The sequence below is a fragment of the Sylvia atricapilla genome, chromosome 11 (assembly GCF_009819655.1).
Source record: "Sylvia atricapilla isolate bSylAtr1 chromosome 11, bSylAtr1.pri, whole genome shotgun sequence".
Lineage (NCBI taxonomy): Eukaryota > Metazoa > Chordata > Aves > Passeriformes > Sylviidae > Sylvia > Sylvia atricapilla.
Genome location: NC_089150.1, coordinates 6,604,938 through 6,619,833, shown reverse-complemented (window position 1 = coordinate 6,619,833; position 14,896 = coordinate 6,604,938). Strand labels below are relative to the sequence as shown.

At 42.7% G+C, this 14,896-nt stretch overlaps 1 protein-coding gene across 26 annotated transcripts in view; it reads right to left on the bottom strand.

Annotated features, from left to right (window-relative positions):
• The window catches only part of MAGI1 (membrane associated guanylate kinase, WW and PDZ domain containing 1), a 336,522-nt gene that overhangs the window by 83,926 nt on the left and 237,700 nt on the right, over positions 1–14,896 (bottom strand). For all 26 annotated transcript variants that reach the window (XM_066327249.1, XM_066327242.1, XM_066327243.1 and 23 more), the window contains exon 3: positions 4,173–4,292. In XM_066327249.1, the coding sequence (XP_066183346.1) occupies positions 4,173–4,292 (120 nt within the window). The remainder of the gene's footprint in view (positions 1–4,172; positions 4,293–14,896) is intronic.

Below are 14,896 nucleotides of genomic sequence, written 5' to 3'. Positions count from 1 at the left end.
CTGGGAAGGCACCAGCAAAAATATCCACTCGTTTTGCTAAAGCAGCTGAGGCAGTATGGCTGCTGCAGAGAAACCCAGGGAGAGCCAGCACATCAGATAAATTAGACTAAAGGCATCTTGATTTGAAGCATGTTGCTGAATACACCTCTCTACTTCGGCTGAAATTCAAACTGCACTATTAATGTAATTTATTACAATCATTAAGTACCACAATCGGAGACCCTGTCTACAGTAGCTAGTTTTATATACTTTGAAAATGTTAGCAAGTCACCCCATTACATCTTAGTCATGAGACTAATGCAGATTACTTATTACTTCTCTTGGCAATCACATAACACTTGTCCCGAGGATGAAAGATGATGCCTTGACAATAATACTCTATAATGTAATAACCCTTCACATGTTATAAAGTGCAGCACTTTTTCTTTTGAGGATCACTAAGTGCTGGGCAGGCATTCATTCACACAGCCTCACCAGACCTTGGTGACACAGCCATCCCCATTCAAAGTTTAGCCACCATGCCCCATGTCCCCGTGTGCCTCTGCACAGCTCCCATTCTGCCTGAATTCAGCACAGCCCCCCAGAGCTTCCACTCTCCTCCTCCCATCTGAAACAGCAGATAGCTGCAGGCACAGGGTATCTGCTGAAATATTAATGAAGAGAGAAGTAAGTGTTGTTTTAATATTCTCCAGGCCAGTAACCTGAAGTATAGAGCAGTTACCTGATCTGCCCAGGGCCACTCAGCAGCTGGGGAAAAAACGGGAATAAAACCTGGAAGCAATGGCTGTGCTCAAAACAGCCCTCCCTTGGGGTGCCTGTGAGAGCCTGCAATTCAAATGCAGAAGTAATTGCTAAATAATTAGTAACCTACACAATTACTTCCATGCATCCATCAGTATTTTCTGCCCTGAAGGAGCAGTCAATAAATGCCTGAGACTACAATTACAGTGATTTCCTATCCACCAGAAGGCCTAGACGACGTGTAGCCTAAAAAGAATTTTCCTTCCTAATGAGTATTGTCAATGGGAATTTCTAACTGGCTTAAATGTGTTGTGTGCAGCAGACACGTGGGGCAAAATCACCAATTGCAGCTTCGGGCAGGTCTTCCAGCTCCAGGATTCATGTGATCAACACGTAGCTTTCATCAGGAGAGGAAAGTTTCTGGGCTTTATGGTCAAAAATCAGGGTATGTTAAAAGCCAAACTGAAAACCCCAGGAATTAAAGCTTGCCAATGCCCCCTCCCATCTGATTACATTTTTTGAAGCCTTTTGGGTGCAGAACACACTAGGGAGATGAGAGGTGACCAGAACAGCAGCTGCCCTGCCCGCTCTGCCTTCACTGGGATGTGAATCAGAAGCTGCCCAGAGGAACCTATTTAGAGTGCACTAGAAGAAATAAAAATGGCATTACCAAGCCCTTTAGGTCAGCAACACCTCTTTTCTCCTGTTCAGCTAGCACTTTCTCTTTTTGCAATTTGAGCACTTTCAAAACTCAGGTTGTTCTTTGAACCCCTGATACACTCTCCTACTTTTTTATGCTTTCCAACTGTTCTCTTCTTCCTGCTCTTTATTCTTTCCAAATCAATAGTATCTGTATCAGCATCAAAGCCCTGCGTATTACCCCTCTTCTGATGGCTCCCTGTTTTCTAATCTTTTTCTTCAGTAACTGTTATTAAATCCTTCTGTTACCTCTTCTTCCGCAAGATCTTCCCCAGAGACAGTATCCAGGCGACTTTATGTCCATCTTCTCCACCATCACATGCTGATGTTTAAAAATTAAGGCCAGAAGGGTCCTTGGTACAGTGACCCCAAACCACCAGCCTGCTTGAGACTCATGAGCTTGTGGCTGGCTAGCACACAAAAACTTCCCCATTCCTCATCCCTGCTGTCCATTTCACAGCATTCCTCTTCCTTCATCTCTAAATCACCTGAGAGAATTAAATCACAAGCAACCCTATACCTTCAATTCTTCCAATTTCTACTCAACACAGCAGGTAGGACTAGCAGATTATTTCCTTTTGTTGGGTTTTATTTCTCTGGTTTAGAAAAAGCCATCACTGATCAGAAATACAGTGAAATTTATCATGGTGGAACACTTATTAAAAAAAGGTGGTAGCAAAACGCAGAAAAAAACAAGTGATGCTCAAAATACCTAAGACTGTAAAGCTGGACAATAACAGAGACTTGGTCATTAAAAGTGTAACTTGCTTTGTGGTTTGGGTTTTTTGGCAGATTTTTTTTTAATAGACAAAATTGCCTGTGATTGCAGCATCGAGTCTGAATCACCCGATCTTCCAAGATCTAATCAAGATCAACACTGTCTTGATCGATACAGCTGTAAAATAAGATTTTCAAAAAAAAGTACAGCAAAGCCATTAAAGAAATCTCGGAAGGCAGCAAAATAATTTCTTTAAGCCATAAGTGAAAAATGAACTCTATTTATTTCACATTACAATCAAATAGTAATGTGTCTTGATGCATATGTGCACACATGCATCATCATTATTTGCTTTATTCTTATTGATTTTTCCTTCCATGGGCCAGCACTCCAGAACCACAACACACCAGCATCACTGATGTCAACGGGGAAAGGAGCTTCTCAGCACTTCTGACAAATTATCCCTTCAAAGTTCAGACACTTCTATCACCCACAGAAATGAAATACACATTAGACTTATGAGAAAATCAACCTCATCTTCAGCAACTGAAAAGAGCAAGCCATGAAACCTAAACAGTTTAGCTGCTGCTGCATATAATCACATAAGCAATGAAACAACCGTGTTATAACTGTCCCAGATGGATACAGCATTTCCTGAGAACTAATTCCCAGCATGTCCCAGGAGCCAGCTTACAGACAGTTACCCATTTTGTCTTTCCAAGTGGAAAGGTCACCAGAACAAATAGATCAGGAAGCAATGGTGAGGCCTTTCAGCTGATCTATTTCAAGCACCACGACAAAGAAAACTAATTCGGTGTTATAATTAGAAACATAGAGAGGAAAAAGCTCATTTTGGAGAAGAGCTGCTGCTGGAACGTTAGCACTGGTGCTGATGGAGCTAATCAGCTCAGAGAAGTGGAAGAGTGAAACCAAATTATACATTTAGCATCTTCATGCAAACCAGGTTTGACACTGCAATTGTCTGCAGTTGAGAATGAGTGCAAAAGGTTTAAAGGTGCCCTGAGAAAGGATTTTTTTAAGAAGTAGACAAACACTATTTCAGGACTCTTTCTTCAGACCCTGAACACCAAAACCACATATAACAATTTTTTCTGTTCATGTTTGATGACTACTTTTCAAGGACTTTTGGCTAGTTGTGTGTAGTTTGTATTTTTAAATGTATTCCATATTTCTTATTATAAAGAATAGTTAGAATAAAGCTGCAAGAATAAGGCTTTTTCCATCTCTCATATTTACAGAAAGAGCCATTAAGCTTCTTTCAAATGGAAATATGAAATGGCTGAGCTGAAGTACACTGGAAGGACTTTGAAACCTGTAAAGTATTTCTTTTCACTGTCTTGTCAAGAGGTGTATTTGAATGTTCTCTTGAGGAAAAAAACTCCAACCCACTCCAACAGGAGTTTTCAATTTAAAGGACTTACAGACTGCAGATTTAGTTACACAAATCCTATTGTGTACCTAAAAATGGCCAATTTGCCTTGCATTTCTCTGGAGCTTTTTCCTGCTCTCACCCTGGTGACATTTCAGTGCCCCTTGGCTGTCTCAGTGCAGTGGTTTGCAAAGTTGTGCTTTAAAAAGGACCAACACAATGGCCCAAGTTAGAAATTATTATCAGAGGATAAGGAAAAAAAAAACCCCATAGCTACATAGTGACACACAATTTGGTGTGAAAGAAGTGTATTTAGGGAAGATGGAGAGAAACAGGAAGAGCAGAAGGAAAGAAAAACTGAACAGGAGATGAGCCCTAGTGGATATAAAGAACAAATGCATGCTGCCCCAGTATTCTGTTACAGGGATTTTCCTGGTCTACTGACGTTGATCTTTTCAGGCAGTCAACTTGAAGGCAAAAGATAAAAGCACAGCAAAACTGGAATTCCCTCTCTCAGGTAACAGAGAAAAGGGAGGCAGAGCACTGGGATGGAAAGCAAGGTGATGCGAAGGGTGTCCCACCACAGGTGTTTGAAGTGCTTTTTCACTGCCTGAGGCTCCATACCTTCATAAGTTCCTACTTCCAGAAGGGTTCCACTTCTCTCCAACTCCAGAAATTCCTCCACAGTCAGAAAGTTATAGTCCACACCAGGCACTTCTCCTTCTCTCGGAGGGCGGGTTGTGCCTGAAAGGAAAAATTAGAACACTATTAGAGTTGTTTTCTTATCAAGAGTTAAAAGGGACAGTAACAAATTTTCACAAAGATACAACAGTATCTGTAAAACACAGTTCTGTGAGCTGCAAGGCTCAAAAGAAGTTTGAAGTTAGGAGCCTATGTGTCAATGATTTCAGGTTGAACTGGTGGCCCCAGTTAGAACAAAACAACTGAGGGACATTTCTGGTATTCTCAGATTGACTGAGGCAAAGAAATCTCTCATCTCTGTGTCCAGAAACACAGCTGGAAAAATGTGGCACCTGGGAATATGCCAATAATTACTTTCCTGCTGGTAGCACTGTCTCTCATATTTCAACATCACCAAAACTGCAACCTGTATTACCAGATAAGGCAACTATTTTCTAGGTTCCATTACTTCTGTATCACTATCTACCAAGTGCTGTCTCACATCATAAACATAATTTCTCCCTTGTTTCTTCTTACTCTTTTATCTCTATTTATGCTATTATTTTTTATTCAGCATTAAAAAGTACCATGAGACAGTTTTGATGCACCCCTCACACACGCTCACTGAAGAGACAGCCTGACAACTCTTCCCACAGAAGTTCCCCTACAAGCTCATTCCAGTTCAGGAATACTTTTGAGTAATAAGTCACACTCAATCTCTCTCTGCAGCACTTGACAATTTCTGTAGCCCATGGAGAGCTGGCTCTGATGACTGTCACTCTGCCAGCTCTGAAACTCTTGTCCCTTCTGGCCAATTTACAGCACTCTGAAGCACAGTGTAAGATGAGTCATTTCATGACTTTTTTTCCTAAGATGACTTGGGACGCTGCATTTTAGGTCACTGAGCAGAGCTTCATTGATAAGGATCAATTTCTGCTCAATAGCCTTTATTTTCCATGACTCTGGAGGCTGGGAGGTGGCTGGATTCTGTACATCTGAGAGTAAATACAAATGACAGATTTACAGCTGGTAAAGGAAGCTGAATTTTGGAAGAAAGACTGGATTTAGAGAGTCGGAGGTGTCCGAACGCTGCGGCTGAAACCAGTCTGCTGGTTTGGGAATAACTTCAGAGACACGGAAACCACACCTAACATTCAACAAAGCATAATTTCTCACTTCTGAGGGACTCTTCTGGCCCCTGGGCAGTGTCTTCTCAGTGCATACAATTTCTTAAACCCTCTATAAAAGGACAGAAGAAAGAAGAAAGAAGCTGAGCTTCTGAAAACTCATTGGGAAGATTCCAGTTCTCAGAAGTTGAAAGAGCATAAATTTACCACGCCTGCATCTGGCAAATGTTTTCCTCAAGTGCCAGGAAAGCGGAAAGTCTGCTTATTTCCTATTCATCTGAGAGACTGTTCAAGAGGTCAGTCTTGACAGAGTGACACCCTTGAAAGACTATCACTAGATTAATTTCCTTGATTGACATCCACTCTCTCTAACATCCTCCATTTCTTGTTTCAAAATAGAAACTCTCTTTTTTTATTATTTACCGTCAGCCTTCAGAGAGTCTATAAATTCCTGTGCTTTTTTCCATCATTCCTCCTCTCTTGGAGCTGTGTGAATGGGTGAAGGAGGGAGAAAAAGTAAGAAAGGGGATGGAAATAGTGATGGATATCTCCACCCTGCTAGGAGAGTTACCCTTTCCTATTTGGAAAGGATTCAGTCTTGCATTCTTTGTAACTCTCAATCCTTGTAGTAAGGCTACAAAAGTTTTTTACTGGGTAGATTTTAGCAGAAGACAATTTTCTTTCACAGATGTAGTCCAGAGAAATGCTGGAGCTGCACCACGTGCCCGTCTCCACCTCAGTGCTTCCATCCCAAGGCGGGCAGAAAAGTTCACTCAGGTGCCTCCCTGGCACACCAGGAGCATGAAGCACACACCCTGCAGCTGGGATGATCACAGCCCAGGTGCCACATCCCCTCCCTGACACTGTCATTGCCACTGAGGCTGTGAGGACTCTCCCCAGAGCATCGTGCCTGGTGGCCACTGCCACATTCCCCTAAACCCGGCTGTGAGTGGGAGGCAAGGAGGGTGAAAAGCCACACCAATAACTCTGACCAGCGGTATGCTGTAGCTGTCCCATGCCTGGAGCACAATGGAAGTGAGAATTAGACTCTGTAGCACTGCTCATCAATCAGTCAAACGTCACCCCCAGCCATGTGGCACGTGAGCCGAATGACAAAGATCCGGACGTGTGTTTTCCCTGTAACTACTAACACACTGATGAGACACAAGATCAGGGAACTTCAGGATTGCTTTCACCTTATCTTTTAAAGCCTCTTTTTTTTCTTTATCTCATCTTCCCACAGACAATATTTATTAATCATTTTTTCCTTCCGTCTGAATTTTTATAGCGGTGAAATTGCAGTCAGCAGTTTACTCGTGTTGGCTGCCTATTTGACGTGACAATTATATCTCTGCCGTAATTCCTCTGAGCCATTTTAATGGATCTATTTGTTTCATCTCAGTGTTCTTAATTTCCTGAATATGTTCAAGTAAAAAAAAAAAAAAGCAGCTGTGCTATCAGTGTGGCTGCCTGCAACACAGGCAGAAAGCATTAGGAAAGTCACCGCAGAAAAGGAAAACATTGCATCACAGAGATAACATTTGTCACCTCAGCTGGTCCTCGGCAGCAAACCCAGGGAAAATAAAGACTGCACTGGCTGGGATATCTTATCTGGGCGAAGGCGAAAAACCCAACAACTTTCCATGTTGCTGTCTGGAGCAGAGATTGCTTGCAGATGCTCCGGCTGTTATCCTGCTCCACATCTGAGCAAGTGTGACTGGATGCGATTCAGGGAGGCAGGGGGAAGGGAAAGCCCGCCTCCGTTTTTCTTGTAGCAGAATGACAGGCTGCCGGCTGGACACACGCCTGGCAGATGGCATTTCAAAGAGTTTTCATGAACCATCTGGGATGTGTACAATGATTACAAACCACACTTACAACAAAGCCAGAAGGGCTGCTTCGCAAGGAGGGTGGGGGGAGAGAGGGCGGGCGGCAAGAAAGGGGGGAAGAAAAGAAAGCCAAAAGGCACAAACTCCACGACTTTTCCCAGGCACGGGACACCTGTGAGAATAACCAGCACCTTCCACACAGAGCCTTCCACAGCCTGGAACAACTGCTCCAAGCCCGTGTGTGCACAGGCCAGCACCATCGCAGCCTGCAAGCCACCACTGGAGCTCTCTGCTGACAAACTCCAATGGTAATTAAGTCTCCCATGGCTAGCATGGCTTAATTATGTACAAAAGCAAAGCGTGTGTATCCTCCTTCCCCCTTTAAATTGCATTTCAGCATCCTTACCACAGGATGGTCTTCAGTGAAGGGGATGGCTGCACGTTTTATCAGAGCTAATAGCAGGTCAGACCACTGCTAATGGCAGAATTAATTGAGCACAATGAGAGCTGTATTTAGCCCAAACAAAAGATAAGATACTCCACTCGAGAAGATGAGCCAATCATATTTAAATACGTTCAGTTGCCCGTCTTGTTTGCATTGAAATATTAAGTGGCATGAAATTTTATTGCCTTTAGGTACCAATTCAGCTAATTAATTTGAGCTATGTCCATTGTGTGACTACCTCAGAATTGCTAATGCTGCAACAAGAAGGAACTGGAGGGAAAACTGAGTGGCGACCAACTCTGCACATTTAATGGTTCATAAGCTTTCATTCCTACTTGGCTAGCATATCCCACAGCTCACACAACTCGTTAAGATACATTACATTCACAGGGGAATTTCTCAAACTTCCTGTAACTACAGAAGACTTAAAACCAAACAAAAATAAAGCTACTGGTTAGCATTGCAGTTTTTACCTTCTCTGGTGCACTGGGAAAGTAAAACTACATCTAACATGAGTGGCTCAGATGGAATGTTTGCCCAGCTGTTGGTTTGGTTATGACCCCCAAGCTATCTGCATCCCAGTTTATTCATGCAACCCTAGTGCTTGGGCCACAGTAGAGGGATCTCATCATGGGCTGGAGACCCTACCTGAGAACTACTTCTAGACACAGGTGAGTTTGCCCAAGGAGAGCTCAGTGCTGTACGTGAACTAAACAGAGCTCCTGCACACGTGCCCAGAGTAACTGGGCTGTGGCTCAGATGTACTGATGACTATCAACTACTGTGCTGAATAATTTAAGTGCCCATTTAAAAGACAAATAGCTTCTGCTGTTGTGTTTCCTATCAACCATGCTGACACTTACCCAACACGAGCCTCAATTATCCTATGGCCAGACTGTTAATATATGACTCAGGGGTTGTTTAGTTCTTTATCAATCTACCAGGGCTTCAAGTTAAGCTGTTAATATTCACTGATGCCCTGCTGCTAAATTAATCAGAGTCTTGCTTATTGTAATCTAAAAATAAGACTTAATGGGGCTGCAGTCACTTCAATTGCTTCTATGTTGAAAGAAAAAACTGTTCTTGAGCAGTAATACTGTTACTGTGCACCAAAACAGCCCCTAGCAAGTAATTTGGAAGTCACCATTTCAAGTTCAGAATACCTACAACTCCCATTTGCAAAGCAGTAATATCTGCAAACTCCTTTTCCAGTTCCACTGGCTGGCAGTGACAATCTGGTGAGCCACCAAAATACATCTCATCAAACCACCAGCCATTTGCTCCTCATCTCCACTGGCCAGCATCCCTTAAAACGACAGATAATGTGGGAGCTGTACACTCAAAGTAATGATAATAGTTGCTACAACCATGTTTTATAGAGGCTCAAGCCACTGGTGGTTGCCAGCAGAGGGTGGAACTGCAGTATATAAGGTTTTAATGTGAAGTGTGCAGGGATGCACCTGACTCAGGAGGCTGCAAGGCCAAGTGCTGCTGTGGGAGGTTTGGAAATGCTGGGGTGGGAGCAAGGCAGGATGCTGCTCTTTTCACTGTTCTAAAAAACTGTATTTTTGTTCATTGAGAAGGAAGAAACTGCTCTCATCACCCACACGGAAAAAGCCTTCAGCTGCCAAAGAAGAAACATATTAGGAAAACCAGCCCCTTTTCCCTCCCACTGTGCTTGGAGGTCACATTCTTCCCTCACATCACAGGGTAATTTGGAGAGCCTGCTTTGGCTCTCCTGCATCTGTCACCTATGGTGCCAGATAACTGGAAGGCAGAACAAACTTCACAGATCTGCTAACAGCAAATGGAGAAGGGGAAAGACAGAGACAACTCGATCTGACTCCAGAAGAGGGAACCTGATCAGCAGCCAAGTCTAAGGCAGAACTTATCAGCAGCACAGTACTAAAAACAGCCTTATCCACATCCACGAAAATAAAGTGTAACCTGTCTGCAAGAAGACACTGTACACAGAACTGCCTTATCTTATTGACTTCTGGGGTCACTCAAACTAAGAATACCTTATTTTTTTCCCAAACAGAAGTAAAAAGAATTGTATCTGGGCATTGTTGTGCAATCCATTATACACTGTAACCCCATGTACCTGTGGTAAGGGGTCATTCATAGCTGTAACTAGGTAAAACATGGACATTTCAGACAGGCCCAATCTGTTACAAACCAAACATGCTCAGCTTAAAAATACAATTCTCTCCTGAAACTTGAAACTCAGGAAGGCCATTTTGGGGTTTTAAATTCTATCCCTTCTCCAGCCAGGGACATGCCACCCCAGAATGTGACAAGCATCCAAAGTGTCTTGGTGGAGGAGTAGAAGCTCAATCCAAGAAGAATGTGCTTGCTGCTAGAATTTAACTCACAGCCCTGTTAATGATGCATGTGCAGGGACAGATGCTGATTGACTCTTTCTGGCCACACACACAACTGCAGGACTAAAAGCAAATTTCTGTCACTGTGGTCAGCAGGAACGACTGATTAAACCCAGAAAAGAGCTGACCAAGACAAAACTGCCTTTCCACAGACACATTTCAGAGAGAAATGCATTTCATGGCCGCGGCCTAAAGCAATTTTTTATTCCATGGGGGAGATGGAAGGGATTTGTACAAAAGAGCTTAGTTAGTATTCCCTTCTCCCACCTGCCTTTCCAGCAAGTGGCCAGAGAAGGACCCCAGAGGAACAGCTTGTGAGGAACCCCTGCTGCCCAGAGGGCTGTGCCAGCCATGCACACGAGTGCTGGCAGACTGACCCTCAGCACACACAGAAGCCCTTCTCCCTCTCTCCAAGGTTCTGTGTCCAGCAGGATCTCCCTGGCCCTTCCCCTCAAAGCAGCACAGACTGCCCCGAGCCTCCCTGGAGAAATGATTCAGCCAAGCCACACAGCACAGCTCAGATTGTGTAAACCCTCCAGGCAGTAAGTTATTTTCGTCCTTTATAAATCTATTTTTGGTATTTCAGCGGCCTTCCCTGCCACCAAATAAGAACACAGATAATCTTCAACACATTTATCCTTAGAGCGCTCTGAGGTAGAGAGAGTGGGTTTGTTTCCGGTTAATAGCAGAAGACCAGCCAAACCCAGCCTCTCAAAGGACTCCAGGAACCTAATTCTAGAGAAATCAATGGGATTTAGGAAACCCTACATATCAGGATCAGGGGCCTAACAGATTAAAAGGGACAAAAATAACTTTCCACGGGGCTTTGCAAGCTCATCTGTACGTGCTGCCAAACACCACACCAAGGCTGGGCAAAGCCAATTCAGCATGAGGGCTTCACTCTCCACTGCAATATCCCCCTAAAACAAACTGATAATTACCTGATGATGAGAACTAAGGGTATAAAACACACTCCCCAAGAAAGCCAATTGAGGAAGACCTGTTTGAGATCTATGCTAAATATTCAGAGCATCATCCCCCTGACCTGAAAGAAGTACCACCAGTGGTTCTACTGCCGTGTGGGACTTGCTAATGCAGTTACAGCCTCTTCATGTGTCCTTCAGAGTACTCATTTGCTTTGTCCTAAGCAAAGAAAAGAGCATTCTGGCCCCAAATAAAGCATAAATAATAAATATTCTTGGGTTCACAATAGCAGCAGGTCTAGATCCCTTTCTTTGAGTGATTGCTGTTACCTCACCAGACACCTGCAGCCAAATCCCTCTTATTTCCCACGAGGTGGGACACCCACCAAGAAGATTAAACTTCATGAACTAATGAGTTTGCCATTAATCCCGTGTTCCTAGAGCCCAACAGCATGACATCCACTAATTTAAATTGTGAACTACTGATGAAAAAGCCAACTATGTACCTCCCTGGCTGGAATACCTTAGCTGTAACTATGCACAGTTTTATTCATTCTAATACATGGATTAGTGTAATAAAGTGTAATTTTATAAATCAATAAAGCTGTAGTAATGACATTGCACTGTAATGTTCTGCTTTCAAATACTGGCAAAGAAAAGAATGAAAATTGCCATTTGTCTAAGTGTGGATGCAACTTATAGAAAGTGAAATTAGCTGAAAGTAAATTAGCAAGGTGATTATATACTTGCACTTATATTCCATTTCACTCATATATACATGTTTAGAAGCTTAGCTAATTCTGCAGCCATGGCACACACCTTTATTTCAAAAGGTCCACCTTTCAACTTCATAAAAATTATCACAGTTACTTTCAGTAGAAATGTCTGTCTTGGGAAAGGCTATAGCTGAGGGTGGTAAATTAAACACATACACTGGATAATTACAGAGCATCCTGATTAGCTGGTTATTTTTAATCCTGTAGATCATTCACTCTGCTATTTCAACCCAAGCCCAGCCTGATCCCTGCAGTGCTTCCACATCAGTCACCTGAGGCAGAGCAGTGGAAAAGCACAACGTGGATTCAGATGACAATTCCATATGAATGTGCACATCTGTATTAAATACAACAGGCCAAAGGTGTGTGTGTGGGGGGAAGTGCTTAAAATACCCTTAACTCACAGCAGGCCTGGAACGGAGGGTCGCTCCCACGCATTCAGCACTTTTAAACTTAAATACTTCATTGTCTTATTTATACTTCCATGCTTTAGGAAGTAGCTTATCAGCAGGCATAAGCTATCATGCTTTATATCTGCTTTTCTCATGGCTGCTTGCAGAGCTATCTGATTTCTCCAAACTGCCACAGAGAAGGTGCAGCCCAGTCTGAGAGCTTCATATCTCTAGGATAGCATCAAACCAAGCTGTGAACTGGTCCAGTAGGAGCATCCAGCTGCTGGGAGAGAAAACAGCCATCAGCTCCCTGGGAGCTTTGGCTGAGAGGCTGGATTAAGACAGTGCAGTATTAAAAACTGCATTTCATTAGCTATCAGATGTTCACACAGCTTGGTGCAGGTTTTGAGTAGGTTATACAGGAGCAGAACCATAGAATAGGTAAGAAATAAATGGCTCTCAAACCTTTTGCCTGATGTTCTAGACCAAAGGCTGGGAGAAAAGGGCTTTGGAGAAGATGAGGGGACAAGACAGCATTTGGGACTGGGTACACTGTAAATCCTTACAAAATGAATTGCCAAGTGATAGAGGAAAGACAGACACAAAACGAGGGAAGTGTGATCAGCCAAGCTCACTGTTTTCCTGAGAAAACTTAAAGGTTTTATAAACATTATACAATCCTTTTTGCCTACCATGAAGTAGTGGAGGAATTTTCTGATTTGGGGAAAGACATGCAGTGGGGTTTTGAAGCAGAAATACAGTGAACAAGAACAAAACGGCCAGTTTTGTCAAAAAATAATGAAAACTTGTTCAGGCAGTATCTGTGACTATTTCAAACGAAAGAATACCCTGACAGTCACACTCCCAAGGCCAGAGACTTTAATTTCTGAGACTGGAAGGCGCCTGCAGTGTCCATTCACCTGGCTGTCACCCCCATCCCCATGTCCTTTGTTATCCCCAAAGTTGGCAGCTCATGGCCTCTTGTCTGGGGCTCCCACCCAGAGTTTAAAGTGCATTTCAATTCCATCTCAATCTGTACCAGCTACCTGGACCAGGTGTATTCCTCAACAGCACTACTACACAGGCCGACACAACTACTGGATGAAAAAAAAGCAATTCTTTTCTTTAAAACTGGATACCAAAACATTTAGAATTCTGCAAAAGAAGCCTATTTTCTATTCTACTTCAAGGCTTCAGACGTGCCCTGTGATCAGGTACCATAATTAAGCTCATAATAAATGGCATTTCCAACACAGACTGAACACCTGCAGTATTTCAATTCAGCTTTTATTCAAAAACAGTGTTTGCTTTTCACATCTGCATACATATGTGCACATATATCTGTGAAGAGATCCTCTGCACTTAAAAGCCACAGTACTAAATTTCAGATTATTTGATGTCCAAGAGCTCAGCTGCCTCAATAGAGATTCTTTACCTCCTTTTGCTATTTGTATGGCTGAGATACGACACAATGTGGGTCATCCCTGTTTGGGTGTGATATAAAACTCCTTCTTCTGACTTTAATTGCCCTTGCACCAGGCCTCTAATTTGTGGTTAAAACCTAAATAAAACACCTCACCTAACAGCAGGAAGATCAGTTCATTAGTCGAATGTCTGTAAAATTCTACCACAGAAAGAAAAAGTCATAGAAAACATACTGATTTATCTCTAAGGCATTGCCTGTTTCAGTGCAATCTGAAATGCAATCAGTGCAATCTGAAGTGCAATCTGAGATGCAATCAGTGCATCCAGTCTACTGAAAAGAAAGAGTCAAAGAGGTTTTTTTCCCATTTTTTAAAAAAACCCCAACAAAACAAACAAACACACACCGCTACCAACCACCCCCATCCCACCACATTTCCACAGGACATCAATATAGTTATTAAAAGCAGTCTTTTCCCCTGAACAATATACACTGAAAACACCGTCTCTATGGAATACTTTCTCCCACAGCCCAGAGCCATGAAATGCTATAAAATTAATGGACTTCAAACTGTGGTAACCTCATCACACTCTTGGAAAGTCAGAGCCTCCTGTGGCTCCTCAAGTTCTGGCTCTGCCCACTCACCAACCCTCGGTTCAGGTGGTTCTTTTTCCCTCACAAATCCTCCTTTGACCATTGCTAGCAGGTTCCCAGCTTCATATTCAATACTGACCAAAAAATGCAAATGCCTGTGCTCTAGCAAGGAGGATGCAGACTATAGGAATGTGCACTCATGTAACCATATGGATGCACTTGCTGTAAAACCCAAGGGAAGGACTAGAACAGACAGCAAACCTAGCCAGCAATATGCACATTTAGGCACTATTCCCTACAGATCCTGTCCCTTAATTTTACCTGTTCTTGACTGCTACCAGTTCCTGCCTTTTTTCCCACTAGCTCTGTATGCAAGGCATGCTTTAGTCCTTTATGATTGCTATCACTTCAGCTGGTTGAAAACACTCTCCTGGTTCACCCTCTATGATGCTGATTAGATAACAGCTCAAGATGCTGAAAAACTGCCAAACATTGAGAAGCTGATTGGTGGCTGAGTTTCAGATTCAGCTCTATTGATAACTGGAAGTGTTCAAATGTAAAAGAAACAAAATACATAAATTTAAAGTATTTTCCTACCTCAGTGAAATAAAAACTATTACAATGTTTTGTTATTTACAGTTTCTTTGCTGCAAATCACACATCCACCAGCTCTAACACAGAAAGAACTTGTAGTTTTCTAAGTGCAATAGAATACTAAAGAAAATTCAAGTTAAAATACATTCTCCTCACTTATAATTAAAACATTTCCTGGCA